The following is a 22,675-nucleotide window of genomic DNA, read 5'->3' as shown; positions in this document are numbered from 1 at the left end:
TTCACAAATATATTGCCCAAATCCACATTTTCAAATGGTGCTTAGCTCTGCACTCTTGGCAGATAGGGTTTTACAGGTAGTGCAGGCTCTCTTTAATGGATAATTTCCATCTGAAGGGGTTTGCAGCTGCTAAGTATGTAAAAATACAGGGATAGTGGTAGTGCAGCACAGTTAAAAATGTTTACCTAACAGAAATTGGAAAAGTTTAAAGGAGCTGGAAAACAACACATGCCCTCATCATTCTGATGAAAACATAACCTTCTTTATTGATTCTAAGTAAATACAAGCAATAATCCAGCAAGGCAGCACGCATAGACAGACTGTCTCATCCCTTCTGCTGGGGCTTCAGGGGCTTTTTCTCACCCTGGCTGGCAGGCCAGGCGCTGACATCTCTGCACCTCCAGAGCAAACACCAGAAGTGTTTGAAGAGCTTCACTCAGCAGCTTCCGCTCAAAGGCAATTTGCACACCCTGCAGTGGCCAACACAACATCCCTAGTTCCAAAGTTCTCATGCAATAAAGTATCATGAGCCAGGGTCATGATTATCAACAGAAAAAAAATACTCCTTGCCTTGCAGAAAACTTTTCAAGGATTTTTTCTGCTGTGGTTCTCTCTGTAGCAGCAGCACCAGGCCCATACTGGGGTTCAAAGAGAAGTCTCAGATGGCATCAGATGCTGCTGAGCCATCCAACATGATCCAATATGATGAGTACACAATAGATTTAAGTTGACTTTGATCAGGATGAAAGAGCAAGTATTTTCTTTTTACTATGCCAAAGCACTTAGAGGAAATCCAGGTGGCAAATATCCCCTGAGATTTGATTCTTGCTAGCTAGTTTCTTGATTGATTTGTTTAGAAGGGAGAAGTAGATCAGCAGGACGTAAAATTTCTACAATTATATTCCTAGCAGTTGTATGCCTAGCGTTGATAAATTATCTTCATCCAATAGTGTCATTACAAATCCCAACAGGGTCCATTCAAGATGGGAAATAGTGCTGATTGGCATAAATGACTGTCCAAGCTGTTTTCTCTAGTTTTGTGACTTCCTTTTCATGTGGATAAAGAAGAATTGAGACATCCCTTACCATTGGTTTTGCTCCTATTCTCAGGAACGTCAGGCACAGGGTTAGGGACCCTGTCTGGAAATCGAAATGGTTGTTCTGCCCGGTGAGAATTCCTCGGTGCTAGGGCTTTTGCAAGCGGTGCAACTGCAAAGTCCTAATTCAGAAGAGAAATGTAGATCTCTCTAGATAGGTAAAAGATAGCTGCTGATTATGCTCTTTCAAGATAATGGCCAAATTCTGCTGAAAATAAACACTAAACAGTATCCTATTTTTTTTCAACTCTTTTAATTGCTTATTAGAAAGTCTCTCAAAATGAATTCTTTTAAGAACACTTTAAATGCCAAACTATATGAAAGTGAACATAATGATATAGCAAGGACTTAATCTGACAGATCTTTCTCCTACCCAAAGGATTCCAACTACTTTCAATAAAGTCTGTTCCGTTTTTATCTTGAATTAAACTTCCATTAAGCAAACGATTAATGTTGATCCCTTGGTTCATGCCTGATGAAATGCTCCTTTCTGTGTGTTATCTAGACTTCTTTCACAAAAGCTCATAGGAGATATTCCTTTTCTTTGTTCTGATCTTTGATATACATATTTATACATGAGCATGAATCCATATATGTGTATAGCAATCTTTCCCTTAGGATATTGTGTGTGTATTTCATAAAGGAAAAAGAGATTAGCAGTACAATACAATACAAACAAGCTGACTTTATGGCAGTCTTGCAGAAATTCCTGCCAAGCAAAAGAATAAATAACAGCTGTGTTAATCAAAGGCAAATTTAAAGATAAGGTTTGAATTTAAGTGGTGAAAATACCAGCAAACTGGTCAAACTTAATGCTCACAGAAAAAGGATAATTCTGAAGATAATGAGCTTAATAGGACACAGGTAAACTGGATTTAAAAAAGTACTTTTTAGACTTAAATACCTAAGTGCCACTTTCAAAATTGACTTTGCACTTAGGAGCATTTATAGCATCCCTAGGGCCTGTGCTCCTGAATTCAGCAATTGATTCTGGAAATGGGAATTAGCTGTCCAGCCTTCTTAGTCACTTTTAGAAGCATAACCCATAGTATCTGGGAAGATCAGAAGAGATACTGGCCCAAGCATAGATTCCATACCAACCAAGGTATTCCTCAACTCCAGCAAGGGAACTGGAGATACTAGCACAATTATTCCCTTTGCTGGCTAGGAAAGCAGTCTAGTATCTCTGTTTTGTATTAAACATCTGGAGATGGGTTATTCCATTTCAAAATCCTTCGGAAACATTTTGAATCGATTGTAACTGATGTAAATATAGCACTTGGCTGGAAATCTTCCAGAAGGAGGGAGCTGCCACAGCTCGGGCTAGACGTGTATCAAAGGCATGGATGAGCAATGTGGTATCCTTATGGGGTGAAAGTGTTACAGCTTTGAAGCATTCATAAAGGGCATAGTGGGAGATCTAACATGATCACTAGGAGATAGAGAACCTGTGAATCTTCACCTCCAGTCAGGGATCGTGGTTCTCATCTAGGCAGGAATGGAAAGAGGAGAATGTACTTGTGACAACAGAGTGCAAAACAACTTGTACTCATTTGACATAAGCCTGTCAGCTTTCAAACACTATTTACTACATTTGCATAGCTATATTAGATACTTTTAATAGGCTATCAAGCCAAGAATGTGCACAGGGTGGAAAAAGTTCAGTTAAAAGCTTCAGTCAAATTCTGAGAGACTTGCAGAAGATTAGTGTTTGTATTAACCATAGTGTAACAGTTTTAGGTCAGAAACTGGCTCTTGTATTTTTAATCCTCTGACGCGGTAAAATATCTGTATGATTTTAGTGATATCACTTTACCTTCCTTAGTAAGCCTATTTGTCAACCTCTCTGTGTCCCCAGTTAAATAGCCTTTGTGTGTACAGTTCATTAAATGCTACAGGAGGTGACTGGGATAATAGTTAGTGATTCTTTGATTCTGCCATCTTCATCCACAGCATAAAAAATCTTTTTATCTGGGTTCAAACTCTAAACTACAATTGAAGAGTACCCCATACAGCTGAAGACACAATAGCATGAGCTGGTGTAAACAGAGGACAGCTTGGAACAAGCAAGAACAAATCAGCAGCTGGCAAAATAGGCATGATAAATCCATAGCTATAAAATATGGTACCTACATTAGGTACTGTGGTACTTACTAGAGTGGCTCTGGGCTGTCTATAGTTTTACTTGAGGGGGAATATGAACAGGAATTTTTTACCTATGCTTGAAGTTAAATGCTTGAAGTTAAAATAAAATAATTTCTCTGCGCCTTCTGAGTCTTGGATATTTCCCTCCAATAAGAGTTTTCCTCTGAGACTTCCCAGAGCTACATCCTGCTCCCTCAATATCAATATTAAGATATTTGAGCTTGCAAACCCTATGTACAAGAATCATTCAGCTGATTTCAGCAGAGCTACTTGGAAGATTCGGACGTATTCACATCACTCAGGAACTGCAGACGAAGGCATCATGTTTTGCAAATATGAGTGTTCCTCATAGCTCCAGCAGCTTCAGGAGCTGCAATCTATTTGCATAGCTAGCTTTGAAATACCTGTCCTGTTGTGACTTCCCTCAGATGCTTATAGGTGAAATATTTGAGATAGATAAACATCTAAAGCATCTAAAATTTTTCTCCTCCAAAGCAGGAGAAAAAGAAGTGGCTGAAGGAAACTGAAAAACTGCCTATATGCCATATACCAGTATTCCTATTTAAGAGGTGATTTTTCTTACTCTATTATTGCCTTTTTTTAGGGATGTTGTAAATAAGTGTAATTTGGTCAAATTTGGTCTCTTACTGGAGTCCAAGAAGTGGTTTGGAAGCTTTTGGATTCTTATCTGTCATTTTATTTATGGGCACAAAGTACTAATAATTCAAACCAAATTAGAAAATTACCACTTGAATTTTAGAGGGTTGCCTTAACAATATCCATTAAGATGCTCTTTCTGCCTCTATAGGGAAAGTCTAGGCAAGTCTTCAAGATCACAAAAAATTCTTTTACACCATGTTAATAGGAAGTGTACAGCCAAAGTGTAGCAAAATGCTTTTTTCTTTCTCTCTGCATTCCTCTGTTGAAGGTGGGAGATGATAATGAAATAGGTTTGATGTTTGTGCTCTGATGTTCCGTGTTTCCTCTGCAAAAGGAAATGTCTGTTCTTCGGAGACCTGTGACCTTGTGCTTGGTGTTCCTTGACCACTATGCTTATCTCCATCAGATTTAAGCTTCTGTTCTCCACCTTGAGCTCTGTCCTGGTCTCTCTTGTCATTACATCTTCATTCATCTCACCATCGCCTCATGTAGGTTTGCTAACAGTATTTGGTTCACTTGGCAACTTAAGAGCTTCTTGCAAAAATATTTCCGTGGCTACATTATAAATGAAAATCCTCTAGGCCAATCTAGGAATCTCCTACTAGCTTTTATTTTAAATCCATCTTTTCTTTTTTTCTTTTAACTGTATTTATATAGTTATGTTTATGCAATTATGCATGTCCTGAATGGGAGAAGAGAGCTCCAGATAATAAATTTGAGAATGTGAGTAAATTAATAAGAAACAAGCTAGCTGTGTCTTGTTTTTCTCAAAAAGCTGGTCAAAAAACTTGTTCTAATATAGTTTGTTTTCCATAAATTGAAGGTGAAATAGGACCTACATTCGCAAAATTTCCATTAGCTTCAGCAGAACCAAGATGATTTACCTCTATGAATATGGCCTAGCTGTTTGGGGTTATTTCAGTGATTTATTTTCTAGAATGTAAGTGACTTTTTCTGATAAGGAAATATGAATGCGAAATAACTTTGGCGAAACACACCCCTCCAATGCAATTGTCCCTCCCTTGCCCAGTGTGTCTGGCCCTCCTGTGCTGCCCTGTATCTCCTTCACGATGCTCTCCACAGAGATCCCTCCTTGCTCTACATCTGCATTGGGCTGAAGGAAGCTCTCTTTGAAGCCGCCAGGACTTGCCTTCTGGAAAAAAAGGCAAGAGGAATGGAAGAAGTCAGGGTTCAGAGTGCAGACGGAAGGATGAAAAGGAGATAGAGAGAGAGGAGGATTCATGTTGCCTCAAGCCATCCAGTATCAAGTGACAGGCTGTCCTGCACCATTGACCAAGAGAACTTTATTTTTTTTTTCTGGGTGCAAGTAGGAATATAGTGTTTTGAGATAATTCTTCCAGATAGCACATCTACACCACCTGATTAAGGAGTCATACTTTCTATTCAGAAAATTTGGGAGTTTTTAGTTCTCAAAATAGTCAAAAATTGTTAGTAAACCACATCACCTTTACAGATGTGCTTGAGTGGCAAAGAAATAAACTTATGCTCACATGTTGATTTTTATTTGGCTACAGCATTTTCCAGAGATTTTGTCATTCCTTCTCCCTGATTCAGTATGCCACAAAGTACAATACACCATGGAAAATACAAGCTGAGGGCTCAGAATTGCCTGACAGCCACCCAGAACTGCAGAGAAAAAAAAATGGTGGGAAGTAAATTTGTTCATGCAATTTTTGTGATTTGTATTAACTTCAGTATGAGGAGTACCACAGAGAAGTCAAGCATATTTAAGCATGTTCTGAAGTCAAGCATATGGGATAAATTAAGCTAGTGGGGTTATAGCAGTTTATAACTATCTGAGAATCTGATCCAGGATTTTTATAGTGACAATGTCAAGTTGCACCCCACTCTGCAGAAAGATTTAACAATATCATCACCACATGAGAATTTTTTTCATTAAAATAGCTTTAAAATTTGAATTTGTGGTTTATGTTACTTCAGTCTAGCACTCTGAAAACTATTAAATATAATATCCAAAATGTTTACTCATGAATTGCTGTAAAAGATAAAAATAACTAAAATGTAAGTGGACACATTAGACATTCAACATAGTCCCATTTTATAAGTCAAGCATTGCCTTCCATCAAAATTTAAGCCCCTTTAAAGGAAAACCCAATATTGCATCAAAATAAGTACAGCTAATAAGGACCTGAAGCCATCACTTCACACACAGTGAGTGGAGTTTTGATGTTTGTTTAATAATAAAAGGCAGTTAATTATGGGAAGGGCAAGTAACAGCTGAAGTTCATTTAAAATTAAGCACAAGGAAAACTTCAAAGATAAATACTGATTCCTAGCTCCTGTCTACTTTAGATATTCATTCCCTGGAATTTCCCCATTCCCTTTACTGATTATACGAGGGCCCTAAATAGCACACGCTGCAATGTATGTCATTGCACTAGATGCTCTAAAATAGATATCATAGTTCTTTGTGTTGTTATATTAACTCTACTAAAATGATTGAATTTGTGTCTTAAAATGCTTCAGAAATAGAAAGTAAGTACTATTGCTTTAATGAAAGTTCTATAAATACTTTAAAGATAATAATAGTTGGTATTAATAATAATTCTTTAAAAGAAGAGATGCTTTAAAATGAACTAAAATAGAAAAATATGTAGATATTCCTGCAACATATGTACAGCTAACCCTAGAAGATATACTTAGAGCTATAGGCAGTCTGACCTCTTATGTCTCAGCAATTTCTTTTTTCCTGATAAGTATTTTAATATTTCTCCTTCCTTAAAAAATCTAATTTGTGCTTCCATAGCCAAAAATATTTTAAAACTGACCAATTCTTCCCTGTAGGTTTTGCATGGTTTTCTTCTTTGCTTGTTGAATTTTTAAGCTCTTTCTGAGCTCTAGAACTTACACATTTGCTGTAGTTTTGATTTTATCCTGTCGCGCTGTAAATAATGAGTCTGACTAAGTGTGAGTTGCTGGCAAAGGCTTATCAGTTTTGTTGTGAGAGAAGATTCTGGATTACTCTGCACATTACCCCACTCTTCCTAATCTCCTTAACGTTTGCACTGGCACACAGATGCATGCACCATGGTGTACACCAGTTGGCTTGAGGTGCTGCTATTCCCGGAGAGGGTGTACAGGGCTGCTGTCACCTTACAAGTGACACCCCCAGAGCTCTAGAAGGCAAGAGAGACATAACGTTTTTTTCACAACCCTCTGTGAGATCTGTCCCTCCACTACAGCTAGTCCCACGCTGCTATCCCGGGGTGCTGCCATCAGAGTGAGTCTTTGCACAGCGCCAGAGATCAGCCTGGATCTAGGGTCTTTATGCCTACCCCTCTCCTTTCCATTTCTGCATCTCTGCTGCATTTTTGCTTGTTCCTTGGATGAGATGCTGCATTGCTGCTTGCACCCAGCTGCAGAATGAAATGCATCTGCCTCGTGCTTACTGCATGGCTTAGCCAAATAATTGAAGCCAAGGATATATAAGCTTACATTAGTATATAGAGGGTTGCCACACATCTGTATTTCAAATTCTGCCCAGGTGGAATTTGAAGGGTTTGTCTTGCATTTTGGGTTGCTCAGCTACCTGATAATCTCTCTGGGCAAGGGCCAGACATTCGGGATTTGGGGAGATCCTGATTCCACATGAATAGATAAGCAATATGATGCACACGTAGTTCTGGAGGCCCTGATCAGCTCTGCAGCATACATATAGGGAATGCTTAGACTCACGGGAGTGTGGAGTGCCAGACAGAAATCATTCATACTGCACACGCACAATAGATCAAATGTATCCTGGAAACATGGGATTTCCTAAACCAGCAGTGCATCACCTGTTTCTTCTTGAAAAATCTTGGTCTGCCCCAAATACGCTGTTTCATTTCATAGAAAATTCATAGGTCTTAAGAAAGCACAAGCAGAATAGAAGAATTTGTCACTAAAATGTTTTGGAGCTGTTTAAGATGTTTGAATTGGTTCTTGCCTGCTGAAGGCTATGATATCTGTATATCTTTACATCTTGCTCATGGCCATTGAGGCTTACGTCTAACATACGCTGTCGCCATTTGCTCCTGTCTTTAAGTCTTCAGCGTTCAAAACTAGCACATCTTGCTGCTTCTTAATGTATATGAAAAGAATCCTTCTCCAATTCACTTGGAAAAAAAATGGTCAGCAGAATGTACTCTTGTTATTGCTAATCATTTGGGAATCCCTTCTGCCCTTTAGGATTAGCCTTGTTTTAAGACTGAAGAAGAAATAGAGTCTCTTTCAGATTTTGATAGATGCATTCAAGCATTGTTGATGGTGCATTAGCCCAGCCCCGAAGTGATGCAAGTGCCAGTGTGGAAAAGAGGTCTGGGTCATGTCCCCTAAGGTCACTGTTGCCAGCAGGCAATACCTAGAGAGCATATTCCTTGCACTCACTCAGCTCAAAGGGGCTCTCTGATTGTGAGACCCCTCACACTGGAAGCCCAGAAACAGAGAGAGATTCTTCTACAGTCTCCACCAGTCAGCCACAGAGCCCTCACAATGTGGCCCTTGTTATAAAGGCAGGACTTCCGTGACAGATATGAAAAAAGTTGTGTTGCAGAGAGCTAAAGAGCCCAAGGTGAAATTGCATTTTTAAATACTGGCAGATAACACTAGCATGCAAACTTTACTGTCAAATCTCACTAACTCTTGTATGTACCTTGATTGATTACAGATAATTTATGAATAAATAAATTGCCTTAGAAGAAAAAGTCTTCTAAAACTTTTCTGTTTAAATCTTGTATGTAAGACTCATTAAAAGACATTAATAATTTTCTTTTCATCAAAAAGGTGTTTGTGGAGAAAGATCTATAGATGCAAAATTAATAAATAACAGAATTATATTTTGTGGAATGTTCTGTAGAATACCAGGACATATGAAGTACTGAATTCATGGGTTTTCAAGTCTAGCTAATACAGCAATATAATAACTCAGCTAATTTTCAAAATGAGATTTTTAACAAAGAGCAGTAAAACTAACATGATTTTGGAGTTTAGCTAGGCAACAGGAAGAGACCATTATCAATGAAATGAAATTCTGTTTTGCATCTTACTTGAGTATTCTTTATGAGGGGGGCTGGGTGAAACCTCCACAAGGCCAATGAGCGTGACAGGTTAAATATTTGCTGTACTAGATGTTAGCACAAGAAAGGTGAAACATAAGGATGCCCTGCCTACAGCTTGCTTAGCAGTTGCAAGGTAATCAGAAACAGAGCTATGCAGATGGAGCTGGGGGCATATTGTCTAAGATATATGCCCCTTTGTGAGCAGAAGCAACCAAGCACGGAGAGGAGAAAGCAAGCAGACAGCAAACACAGTACTGGAAATGAGTGTCCAGGAAGGAACCAGGAAACAAGAGATTTGGGGAAGACTGCTGTCCAAAACCAAGCCATGACCGGTGCACAGAGGTATTACTTTCAATTGCTGGAATCTTTCTTTTCCTGAAATTTGTTTCTTTTTTTTTTTTTTAAAAAAAAAAAAAAGAGGGAAGGAGAAAAGGTGATCCATGATTGGTTCCATTTCAGAAAAGAAAAATACTTAGTTCATAATTAACAGAAAGAAATTTGTTTTCCCCCTCAGTGCAAGTTACAACCCCCCCCTTTATTTTACATTAGAGGAGAGTTGAGCGGAGGGAGGGCAATTATTTTTGTTAGGTGTTGGTTGTTATTATCCCTTAAAGAACAGGAAGATCTAGGGAGAGGGTACAACCCTGTACTCAGCCACTCCTGTGTTTTTCTCATACTACTGATTTCCTTGGATAAAGGAGCTTTGCAGATTCAATGGTTACCATATGGAAAGGCAAATCTCGGTTAATCCTAAAGTGACCATGTAAGTTTGCCTCCTTCATCTCCCCCATTTCTAAAAATGGGTCTGACTGTGGTGAAGCAGGTTCAGGACCTGCTGAATGAAATGAAACATAATCTTCCACAAAAATAAGGTGTCTTATTTCTTTATAAATAAGAATTAAATGTTGTTTTTACCTCGAGGTGACTGCCTTGCTCCCTGCCTCTTTCATAGATGGTTTATCACCCATTACTTAATTAAGCTGAAAACACCATCATGTCTTTATCATTAGTCAGTGTGTGAGCAATCATTAGGTGTCACCAATCCAGCTCTTTGTGTGGTTTGACTAATCTTCACTCCAGGAATAGGACAAAAATTTCTTACTGGAGTGACATGACCATCCCCAAATCTATAGGGAGTGCTATGGGCTTCTGAACAACATGCTACAGTCCTATGTACAGAACATTAAACACAGGTTCAGTAGACTCGATTTGCTATTGTCTTCCACTACAAAAATAGAGCCATAGTCCATCAGCCCCCTTGTGTCCCTTGGAAATATCCTGCTTCTTTGCAACACCCTTTCCGTGGAAAGCTTTCTATGATGTAATATATTCACATTTTCTTTACTGGCACTTTCTTTCTTCTGTGATCAATGTCCTGTTATAGTGGGGTGCCCTGGTAAAGTTGGCCACTGTAGTATGCGTTTTCTTTATTTCTTTTTCTTTCCTTTTTCAAGGGTGTGGTTTTATGTGTGTTTATGTGCTTTTTGGTATTTTTTTTAATTCCACCCTGAGAACAATTTTGGTTCCTTCAGAGGAGTCACAGTCATTTTTGTTTGGTGTTTTAAGGTCCATATTTCTCCCAGCATTTTCCATCTAGGAAGCCAGGATATGAGAGCCTTCCTCTCTTTAATTTTAGCAAATCTTTCAGATTAGCTCACTGGTGCCAATGTGGAGAGAGTGAAAGAACCAGAGCACGAGCTTCATGATTGCTACTTATCTAACAAAACTTACTTTCCCTATTTTCTTTAAGAACAACAAAACCAGTTTAGTATGAACAAGAGCAAACAAACCAGAAAGCCCTGAGGGTGAAAAAGGCATCGGAAATGTGGGCTTTCTGCTAGGAGAGTCCCCAGGTGACGGGCAGCCAAGGGTTGCAGAGCTATTTCTGAGAAAGGCTGGCAGCTTGCTGAGTCAGTGTTCACTCAGTGCCCTTCAAGAATGAATTAAAGTAGTGAGGAATATTCTTTGCTTCCTCGGGGGGATTTTTTCTTTCCTGAGACTGTTCTGAGTAACTTTGGCTGGAGAAAATGGAGACAACCGGCATGATCACATAAAAGCAGGACCACTTCCTCCAGGACAAAAAGCTCCAGGTATATGGGTCAAAATGGCAGCTGGAGATGTTTGGAAATGTGAATTTTTAAGAGCGAGACTTGGAATAATTGGAGACAGTTTGTACCAGACCACCTGGAAGCAAACTTTAGTTGTTTACCAATAAGGATAAAGTAGCCCTGCCTAGTCTTTCTCACTACAGGAATTTTACACAGCTTGCTTTAATCTGGGCTGAGATAACAAGTCTCAGATATGCAGTTCTCCAGAGACTTTGTTCAGCTGATTTTCCAAATATGTTCCGTACTTTTAATATTGCTGTAAATGCATGTTAATTACCCAGTAACCTTAGATGTATTGGGTAAAGCTGGTTGTCACAGCAGTTGTTGCCACGTTACGTGGTCTGTTTTGCATTTAGATTTTGGGTATGGTAATATGACAAAATAACATACTCACTGTGGGCAAGAAAGAACTACACATCAAGCGTCTTTCTTCCTAATATGGTGAAATCAAAAGCTGTGGTCTGACTTAGCTGAAGCGCTGATGGAGTCAAAGCCCAAGGATCAGTCTGGCAGTGCTTGGAGAGCACAAGGGTCATGGTTGAGATTTGCACTGGGAGGGCAGGAAATGTTTAAATTCCCTGACCATGACTAAATGGTTGGAGCCAGCTGCACTATCAGGGAAAAAACTCTCCTCCAGAATGGCAAGATCATTTATTCCTGTGATTGCTGCAATGGGAATCGTGAATTGTGTTGTATATCAAATGCAAGGGCTTATTTTTAGCAAAGGTTTATAATAAGTAGCAATATAATTATTAGGCGGTTGGGCAGTTTAGCAGCACAGGGGTCTCAGGTACAGCCTCAGGCTAAAGAGACTAAGAGATAGAAGAGACAGGCAGTGGGTTGGAAAGAGAGAGTGCCCGTCTCACTCCCTGCATCAGGTTTATACAGAGCCTGGTGGAAAGGGGCCCCAAATGCTGCTGGATTGCCAGGACGTTTTGCCTTTTTCCTTATTTATGTTCACTATCACCTTTTAAACAAAAGAGCACAATTTTTCACAGCTGTGAGTGACTGCCTGGCAAGAGCTGTTTCCCCATTGACAGGCATGTGAGGTTTGCTGGCCGGCTCTGAGGTGTCCTGTTTTACTAGCTAAAACTTCAGCTGAGGGCCTCTCAGTATAATATTATCTCATGATATTTAAAGTCTCACATTTCCTTGCTGAGGCTGATGCAGTACAGAGAAAGGTGAATCCAGAAAGAAAAAGAGGCCATGATTTCCAGTTGCATTATTCAACCAACTGAAATGTTTTCATGTATCTCAGCCATCTCAGAGTTTGCCAGTGGAAGCCAACTGAAAGATTCTCATCTCCTCACTGAGAAAGCAACAAGGAAAGCACTCAAATAGCTTTAACCACATTTGAGTCAGGAATTCTTGAATTTGTTGACTGTGGTTTGTCCTAATTAAAAGAACAGTTTCAGTGCTCTGTTTGAAAGCAAACCCTTGTCAGTTGGGGAGAATGTAGGGAGGATGAGGCCAAACACTTCTCCATGGTGGCCAGTGACAGGACAAGGGGTAGTGGGTACAAGTTGAAACACAGGAAGTTCCATCTCCATGTGAGGAAGAACTTCTTTCCTGTGAGGGTGACAGAGCCCTGGAACAGGCTGCCCAGAGAGGTTGTGGAGTCTCCTTCTCTGGAGATCTTCAAACTGCCACCCTGTGCCACGTGCTCTAGGTGACCCTGCGTGTGCAGAGGGGTTGGACTAGATGATCCCTAGAGGTCACTTCCAACCTTAACCATTCTGTGATTCCTTGTGATTCTGTGATTAATGAGAAAAAAATACAAAAAAAAAAAAAAAATAGAAACACTGAATATAGCATTTCTCTTTTTCTCTTTATTTATTTGTCTTCATAGCACAATGGCCCATTTTCTTTCTGCTGAAACACTATCATCCATCTGAAAGCCACAATTCTCAGCGTCTGGCTAACAAATGGGCAAGTGCATTGTCTGTATTACATGCCCCCGGGTTTGACGAGGCAAAGGCCAGAGGAGTTCAGCCTTGCTGTCTTTAAAGCACTGATAATGTCCACAGCTGGAATTTGTTGTGCTCCATTGTTTCCACCCCAGCTCCCTAACCTTGAGCTCCACATTAATTGTGAGCTAATTGCCTTAGACCACCCAAATGATGGAGAGGAAAAAAAAAAAAAAAAACTCCAGTAATTGCAGAGAAGCAGCCAGCCCTGCGGGTAAGGAGTGCAAGGCAGCTTCAGCAGTGCAAGAGGGGAAAAGTACATCCATTCTGCTTTATTAAATGGTATATTGTTTATACATCCATTCTGAAAGCTTTGACAAGAAGGGAAATGCTGAAAGGAAGTATCTTTTTTTTAATGGAGTAAAAGTGATGTCTGTGGTTTTAAACAAAGGGCTGTTGGCAGGATGATGCCATAAAGAAAAGGAAGAGAAAGGGAAACTGCATTTGAATTAATTCAGATAAGTTAAGGACCTTATGACAGAATTTTCCATTACTTCCTGTAGTCTAGCTTGCTGCCATAATTACGTTACCTCCTGACTTTTTTGTACAGATATTGTTGTGATTATTACCGTTTACTCTAATTACTGTAATTATACTTACAAAAATTGTTTATGGTATAACAGTCACATAATAATGTGGAAGAACAAACCTAGACAAGACATTTGTGTGGGTATTTCACAAAATTTTGTCTAAATAACTCTCTCCAGTTGGAAGAATTTTCAATGGCAATAAACAAGAAAAAAAGAATGAGGACCTGATTCCTTGCTTTACTAAAAATATTTTAAAAACATTAAGGGGAGGTATCACTGTGCTGAATCATACCTTGAATTTTGATTTTTAGTGAAACATATCTTTTTAACATTGTGTTTGGTTTAAAGCACTGTATTTTATTTCAAAGATAATTTTTGTTAACTTAATAACTTAACTTCGATTACTTAAGAAAAAAATGAATATAAGGAATACTTGAAATACTTCTGAATTTAAGTATTCAAAGTTTCTCTTTCTTTCTTTATTATACACACCATCAGTGAAGTCAAGATGAATTTGTAAAATATTTCAGTGTTCTCAAGGCTGAATTTTCTTCTCATAGACGTTTTTGCTGAAACATTACAGCCAGTAAGGAAAAAAGAGAAAAGACAGAAAAAGAAACGGAAACACAAAGAAAATGAAATACATTCTCAATGCCTCATTCTACAGCTAGCAGTGCTAGCAATAGAAATTGCGTCTCCTGAGTTCCCCACTAGGGTATAACTAGGGTATAAATCATTAAAGATCAATAAAGAGATAAATTATTAAATGCAAAAACAATGTACAACCATAACTGCTATGAGCAGAGATAATGAAGAGCAGCAGAATTCGGTACTTTCCTTCCAGCATCTTGTTCCTGTTTTTCTGACAGTTTTACTTGAAGCTCCATTTGCATGGCTTGTGTGCATGATATGAGCTGGCACACAGGAAAAAATAGCATATTTTTATTTTCCACTATTTCAGAAAATCTCTCTCTCGCTGTCGAAGGATTAACAGGATGCTTTCCAACGAGCCTACACCTACTCCCACATTCAGTCGTTCCAACTCGCAGGTGTCCATGGACAGTACCTCCATGGAGGACTTCTGGTGTGAAGTGGAGAGCATTAAGGAGAGCAGTGAAGACAGGCCTGGAGAATCAACACTCTTGGAGTTCAAGCCTGCTGATGGTAAGCACACAAACATTGCTTTTTTTGACGCATTTTGGCTTTTCCTTGTCTCTTTAGCGATGCCCTGATCACCTTCCTCCCATCATCAGGCATGAATATGATTCAGATATTGAGCCGGAGGTCCAATGTTTTTTAAACCTCACTTAATGTCACTTGGGGGATATGTTTAAACCCATATTGATATAATACTTTTTTGAATCACAAAAGGGCAAGGCTGGGTCTATGGTCATTGTCACTCCAATTCTGAACATTACAGTCAATGTACTATAGGTTACCAGAGGAAAAAAAAAACAAAAAAAAAACAAAAACAAAAAAAAAAAAACAAAAAAAAAAACAAGAATTCAGTTGAGTTTATGCCCTGAGATTAGTAACATGATTTCTGAAGTAGGACTTTCTGCTGATTTTATTTGTGCTTCAGGAGGACAAATAAGGTATAATTTAGAAAAGAGAGGAACTAAGGGAAAACTTTGTTCCCAGCATTAAATAAACCAAACTGACTGAGATGTATGTAAGGGACTAAAAAGTTCAAATAGTTCACTGGAATTTTCCACTTCATTGCTTTTTTAGGATATAAAGCAGAAGTCATGAAAGTGTTGAAGTGGTTTTTAGCTAGATCTTTCAGCCCTATCACAAGTTTGATAACTGCCTGTTTATCCGAGATTGCCCAATTTAGGTGTAGTTCAAGGAGAGACAGAGTCTGAATTTATGGATATCTACATTATACAGTCTCCTCATTCTTCAAAACCGTTTAGCACATGCACAAGTTATGATGAAGATACTACTATTTCACTACGTTACTTTAATATTTTTCCATTTTCTTTTTATTCTAATGTATTTGGGGAAAAAAAACATATAAAGCTGTGCAGCTTTGTGTTGGATGATTTGATAACACCTAGAACAGCAGTCCTCATTTTTTTTTCCAGTTATGACCCCACTTAAAGATTCATTATATTGCAAACGCAAAATACCAGGTCACGCTATGCGATGAAACAGAATTTCTTTTGAGGTCATGACCTACTGATAACTGCTGCAATCCTAGTCTAGATCGTAACCACTAGTCTAGGAACAACTGATCCAGGCATAGATTTCAAAAAAGTGGCATATTCTTTCTGTGTAATTATTAACGTGAGTGATGATGCACTTTTCTTACCTCTGCATGCAATGGGATGTCGTTAATTTTGCTACCAGGAAAAAAGGGTGAAAAAGGAGAAAGGTTATTTTATTTAGCAACTAAATATGTAATCGATCATGGGAAGTGTCCCATATCTGGCTCCAACCATATTCTGGCTTGATGGGGAATACTGCTCACTAGTTCTAGGTAGAGAATCTGTTGTGAGCAGAGATGACCTTTAATTCTCTGCATGAACTGGGATGTCTCTGACTTGTCATCATGGCCAGTGGAATGTCACAGATCTATGAGCCAGGAAAGTTACCCGGTCAAGGCAGTATTAGGGCAAATTTTCCCTATCCACAGAGGCCTCTCAGTCACGCTCATCCCTTTTGAGCTAAATCTTCGCAACTGTGCAAACCATACTGTAGTCTAGGTTATTCTTTGTCTGATTGTGCCTCAATACGTTACATTGATTTTTTTCCTCTCTGACTTGAATTAAAAATGAGACTGCAAGGTAAAATGCAAAACATTTCCACACTTCATTTACCACTGTACCATTGTTTTTTAAACACAGATATACGCATATAAACACACGCAACCAGGGAGTGCTTGTTCTAGTTATTAACTTTAGGAATATATTCAGTCTGGAATTATAAATCTTGGAAATAACCATGAGTTCTATCAAGATACTAGTACGCTAATACTCCTTGCCAAAACACAGAAAATCAATGTGGAAATTCTCAGGGTAAAATGAAAACAAATATTCATCATCCTTTTGAGATGTCTTTGAGAGGAAGAGATGCAGAATGTTTAAGAAGAAAACAAGAGGGTGATAACAACCAGACACCCGTGATTTTGTCAAAAGCACAATACTGCTTTTTGCAAGGTCGCATGTGTAAGAGGAAGCCCTCAGGATACTTACAATGATGATGTCAGTAAGAAAGAATAGAAATCATACTGGGTGACATGAAGGATGACAAAGTAGGGGAAGAGGACCTAAATGGGTGTTTAAGGTGACAGTGAAATACACAGAGCTGCCTTTAAAACTTAGTGTTTCAAGGGATAGTATGAGTTGTCTGGGGTTAAATCTGACAGACACATTTTTCTAACACTCCTTAAGAGGGAAAAAAAAAAAGAATTAGCACTCAGTGGGGATCTGTTTGGCAAATTTGACTACAGCGTCTAGATACTGCTATATAGTAGCTACTGCTACTGCTAATTAAATTAAATTAAAATTAATTTAATATTAATTAAATATTAAAAATAATATTTAATGAAACTTACTTTTATTATCCCTCATTTAAACCTATACATTATATAAAACTGAGGCATTTTCTACAGAAATTCTTTCTCTGCAATAGTTTTACTCTTTTGGTGGTTGTCACTATTTTTTAGCCTATTGTTTGAGAGTGGTTGGAACAGGAAAAAGGAAAATGCCAGAGAAAGCAAGTCACACGGGTGGCTGGTAAGCAGGCAGAATTTCATGTCTGTTTTACTGTTTTTTTTTCATAGCACCATGAAAGTCAAGTCTGATTAAAAATTAAATTCTTGGAAAGAATATTTCAGGAAAAGAGCCAAAATGAGTGTAACTAAGAAGCAGGTACATGAATGGTTGATCCTGAAACAGCAGCATGCAGAAACGAAACAGCTTGTTGGAACAAAGAGAAAGGACAGCAGAAGGACCTTTGCTATCTCAAAACTTAGAAAGGAGGAAAAGCAACAGCCTGTCAGCCTATGTGTAGAAGGAAAGGGAGTGAGAGCAAGCTGTACTACAGGATAGAGAGCTGGTCGCGCTGACATCTTAGAGCAGGGTTCTTAGAAGGAGGTGTTCTTATAGAGCTTTGCCAAGAGACAAACCAGTTAATAGTGAAGTCCTGGGGGGTATTATGCGTAAAATGTTTTCACTTGCCTCTTCTGACCAGTCCTGTAATTTTCGGTTTTTTGTGTATGTAACTGTCAACATTCAATAAACTGGTACCTGTCAATCTGCCTGCTTGCAGCAAGGCAATAAAGGAAGAGTGGGAATACAAGGTTGTTATTAAAAGCAATGTGAGGAGTTGTTTTAAGGAACATTTTGCAAATCTGTTTCCTGTTTGACATGTTTGTTTATAATACCTGATCTTCAGTCAAAGTTGGAATATGGTTATTTTTCTTATTATGTTGTCACAAAAGCACGTTACTGTCATTCACAGATGCAGTTAAAATAAAGGCCCCAAAAAACTCTTATGTGAAGAGAGATTTTTAAATTTTATGATCATTTGCTTTAGAAAATAAATAAATAAAAAGGCAGTGACAGCAAAAGTTAAGATTACTGAATGATTCAGATAAGGTAGATTGGGAACTTCTCCCTATCCTACAGTGACAGGTGATATTCATGTAATTTAATATGGGGCCTAGAAAAGAAAATGCTTTTTCATGTGGTGTAGAACTGCATTACCGTGGAACCAACTGCAGTGATGATCCAATTGTGAATCAGCTATCGAATAGGATTCAAGTAGGTATTGGTCACTAATCTGAATATAAAAAGAGACCCTGGGATGTATATTGTTACAGCTATTTGATATCAGGATGACACCTCACATGCAAGGACAGATATTTCTTCTTTTTTTTTAGCCCCTACCTAAAAATACCTTCCCCTGCCTAACCCTTACTCTTTAGTGAGTAGCTCTGAACCTTAATCATCTTGGCCAAAACTGGCTGTTTGACTAGATGGATGTCAAGTTTCCCTTAACACGGCATCTTTATGAAGTGCCTGAGTTCTAGCTGAATCCCTAGCTTTGGGGTTGGTGGTTTTTTTAGCATTTTTAATCCTCTCATCCTTAATAAGCAAAATAGCAAGTATTTTATTGTATACAGTACTTCAATACTTCTTCCTATTTTAACTCAAGCACCTACTAAACTTCCACCTGCCAAATGTCTTCAGCCTGCGTAATATGATAACCAAAAGGATTTCCTTTATGTTCTTGAATGGGGGCCCAGTGTTTAGCAGTCTTGTGTCAGGCTAGACCCTATACTGCCTTTTTCACACAGGCATGTTAATGCACAGATTGAAATACTTCTTTGCATGCATAGACAGTCAAACTGGAAGGTTTTGTCTGTTGACAAAACTAAATTAACTTACGCTTGCGGCCTGTAACAGACTGGAAATGGGAACTTGTGGAGGTGAAGGCTGGCACACCAAACCACAGTACCTCCTCCCCTCCTGGCTGGTAACACACTCTCTTCCCCTGCATCCGCAGAAGGGGAGCTGGAGGCTGAATGGCTGCAAGATGCAGGTCTGTCCACGTTGATCTCGGGAGCCGAAGAGGAGGACGGCCAAGCCCTGCTGTCTACCCTGACCCGAACGCAAGCCGCAGCAGTGCAGAAGAGGTACAACACCTACACGCAGACACTGAGGAAGAAGAACAAGCACACCATCCGGGATGTGCGAGACATCTTTGGCATCAGTGACTCTTCTGTAAGTAGCTAATGCATACTAGTGAGTGCCTTTGAGCTTATTTCTTATGCCTTTTGCAAGTAGCTCATAAAAGCTTCTACCAGAGAGGCAGTCTTTTCTTGCTGACAATGTACAGACAGTCATAGCAGTTTCTGGCACTAAGCTTAGATGTTTAATGCTGTGTTTGCTACATTTTGAGAGGAAAGGAAGAAACGGGCTGATAGAGATGGTGCACAGTTTTGCAACTAACCTGTAACATAATGTTGTATCTATTGCCAGCCTTCCTCCTGCAATCTCCTATCAAGACTAACATTTACTCCCTTATTTTTTGGAAATTGGTGAGTTACTCTTGGCAGTTGTTCAAATTTTTGCTGGCTTCTGGGGACACTTGCTATTTACGCAGCAGTCTCAGCAGTGAAGTAAAACTTCTCTAATGAAGCAACTGGGGTTCAGATATACATAAGCAATTAAACACCTGCCGGCATGATTGCAACTAGTACACTGGCATTTTCGTTTCACTTATATAGCAAACAAAAATCCATTAACTGTTCATTTGTTTCATGGCTTTAGAAATGAGCATTGCCTCTAGCGGCTTTATCCACTCTTCCCTGAGGATAGCTCTAAACATGCTAATTCTTATCCTTACAGGAATTCTTATTCCTTTGTTTTGAGGAATGCGGTCAACTATGGGAATTTATTTGAATGCTCAAAGCAACACACATGAATTTCGATGTGTGATTCAAGATAGTTTATGTAGGAGACCCAGAAAAGATCACAAGCTCATCTTTGAAAAGAATATTAAAGCTTTTATCTTTACAATCCCCCGAAGAAATTTTTTCTTTCTGTAAATTTGTTTTGTACCTTTCTATTTGCCTTTCCTTCTTCCCAAAGCTTGACATTTCAACTGAACTGGAAAACAAAAGCAGAGATGCATTGTCATATTAAAATTCCAAAAACCTAGTGGTTGTGGATTAATTTATTGGTCTCCAATGTAAGCACCTAGATCGTTTTAAACTTTGTGCTCATATCCCACAGATATATCCAGAAGTGCACAGCAGTTTCCTGTGGGCAGACTTTCTTGCATGAAAACTGCTAAGGCATGTTTGCATGAACATTAAAAAGTTGATGGCACTTCTTGTAACATCAGCACGTTTGTCTTGTTTCATATACTTACAAACCTTAAAACTTATATACATATAACTTATATACGCAAATTATAAACGTATAAGTTTTCTAAATAAATTGCAGCCCACCAAATGGATGTTTTGTGCATTCTCTTAAATGTGCACATTATTGATTTTCTTAACCTGCTTATATTTCTCCTGTTTCTCGCTTGATAAAGCATTAGAAGCTCCAGAGTTGTCCTTCAAATCAGTCTTTTTGAAAGATCAGATTGAAAAGGGAATCATTAAGACTTCTCTCTCCTCCTTCCCATGAAAATACACAGTTCTACAAGGTGCCTTTCCCCACATGGATACACAAACACAACTGCAGAGCACACGCTTGCCTCCTTCAGATGGACTAAGAAGGAGATTTTATTTTTAAAGGGCTGCTAGGCTCCCCGTGCCCTCCAGGCATTGCCCTTGCCAATGTTGCTATCTCTGCTATTCACAACGGGATTTAGAAGATCCATCCCAACCACCACCTCCTTCCTCCACCACTGGAGCATCTGCTGCATCACTGCTGCAGCAGAGCCGTGTTTCAGCATCTGAAGCTGAAATGTGCATTTCCAAAGCAAGTCTTTGTAAGGCAAAATTAGTCTAACCTGCCCTCATCTCTGTACTGTTTTTTGGTGGGAGCACTACAGCTGTTGGGGAGTCTTTAGGATGGATCAGTTTGGGAAAGTTATGTAGATTAAAAACAACTCAGCCAAAAGCTGAGAGCAACTGGGGACAGGGAAGGGAAATCTTTTCAGCACAGCTGCTGGAGAAGAAAAAAACTGGTAGAAAAAGACTTCTTGAAACAGCATGCAGGAGTTTTTTTGTTCTCCCATACTGCTTTTTGAGAAGTTAATGTGCTGTAAATATCAAAATAGCTCTAATTACTTTGCATAACTCTTTCTATAATCCTACCTATTAGGAGACTAGATCTGTATCTTCTTCCCATCCATTTAAGCATTGCAGCAGCCTGGAGTGGGTCACAGGATGGATTACTCCCTTCTATGGCTAATGATGAGAGAAAAGGTGATTAGCTCGCTAGGGTCACCTGAGATGAGATTTACGGGACTATAGTGGTGACCTCTGAAGCTGCATAAATAGTTGTCATCTGGGGTGGGCAGGCAGGAGGGAAAAGGATAGAGAAAAAAGATTTTTTCCTAGTGTCTTCTCTTTGCTCTCTCTTGCTTTTGCCATTTTTTCCCTTTCCCCCCCAGCTGTCACTGCCACAGGCAGGTGCCAGGACCTGGGGTGGGGGCAGCATGGGATGAATCTGCCCCCTCACCATCTCCTGCTGCCCTGAGCCCAAGGCAGCGCTATGGGTTTCAGAGTACAGAGCTAAACTGGGAGGTTTCTTAATCACAGTGGCCTGATTTCCCCAAGTGCTGCTCCCCCGCCGCTTCCGATGGAGGTTATCAGCTCTCCTAGTGCTCAAAGCCTAGAAAAATCAACCGCAGAATACAAATAGGGGGGATTTTTTTTTTTATTCTTGCTATTATTTTTACTGGGAGAGGCAATGAAGCATCATTGAAGCATCAACAGCTTTGTGTGTTGTTCTAGCTATGACTCAGGAGTTTTTGCAAGCATACTTCTTGGCCAATGCATGAAAAATCATGTCCTAATTAAAGAAGAACAACTAACTAACCCAGATCTGTTTGCCTGATAAGGCATTGTGATGAGAGAGCTTGAAAATATGACTATATCCAAAGCACTGACAACTGGTCAATCTTGAATGGATCCATAAAGCTACCCTCTTCTTCCTTAATTTCCCTTAGTTGTTGGAAAGGCAATAGAATTTTGTCATCCTAATGCTCCAGTGATTTGTTTTTACATCTTATACAACAAAGGCAACTAGTAAAGAACTGACTCCTCATCTCATCTCTGTCTTTTTTTGTTTTTTTTTTTGGTGCTGTTCTGGCTTCCTCTTCCCATTGGAAATTCCTGTGTACATTGTGCTAGTAAATACTGGACTCATTTTTAGCATCAGATAATAAGAAGTGCCTAATGAATCACTTGCAGACAGAACTCAGGATATGTGAAGCCTTGTCTTCACTGGAGCCCTAGCCAATTCAATAAAACTGTCCCAATATGGGGAAAGGTAGAATTTGACTTTTGACCTTTCGCATTCATCAAGATAGAAGCATCTAATTTTTCTAAAATCTTTGTTTTTCACTAAAGAAGCAATACATATCTCTGAAATGAATGCACTAAAAAGCATATTTGGT

General features: G+C 39.1%; 1 protein-coding gene across 1 annotated transcript in view; it reads left to right on the top strand.

Moving 5' to 3' along the window:
• Window positions 1-22,675, top strand: part of ARHGAP28 (Rho GTPase activating protein 28) — a 71,000-nt gene that overhangs the window by 24,911 nt on the left and 23,414 nt on the right. The window contains exons 2-3 of the mRNA XM_010223269.2: window positions 14,547-14,749; window positions 19,100-19,317. Of these exons, the coding sequence (XP_010221571.2) occupies window positions 14,547-14,749; window positions 19,100-19,317 (421 nt within the window). The remainder of the gene's footprint in view (window positions 1-14,546; window positions 14,750-19,099; window positions 19,318-22,675) is intronic.

Source organism: Tinamus guttatus, unplaced genomic scaffold (assembly GCF_059628265.1).
Source record: "Tinamus guttatus ecotype Peru unplaced genomic scaffold, ASM5962826v1 Tinamus_guttatus_pri_ptg000203l, whole genome shotgun sequence".
Lineage (NCBI taxonomy): Eukaryota > Metazoa > Chordata > Aves > Tinamiformes > Tinamidae > Tinamus > Tinamus guttatus.
The sequence above is the reverse complement of the archived record's forward strand: the minus strand, read 5'-3'. Positions and strand labels throughout refer to the sequence as shown.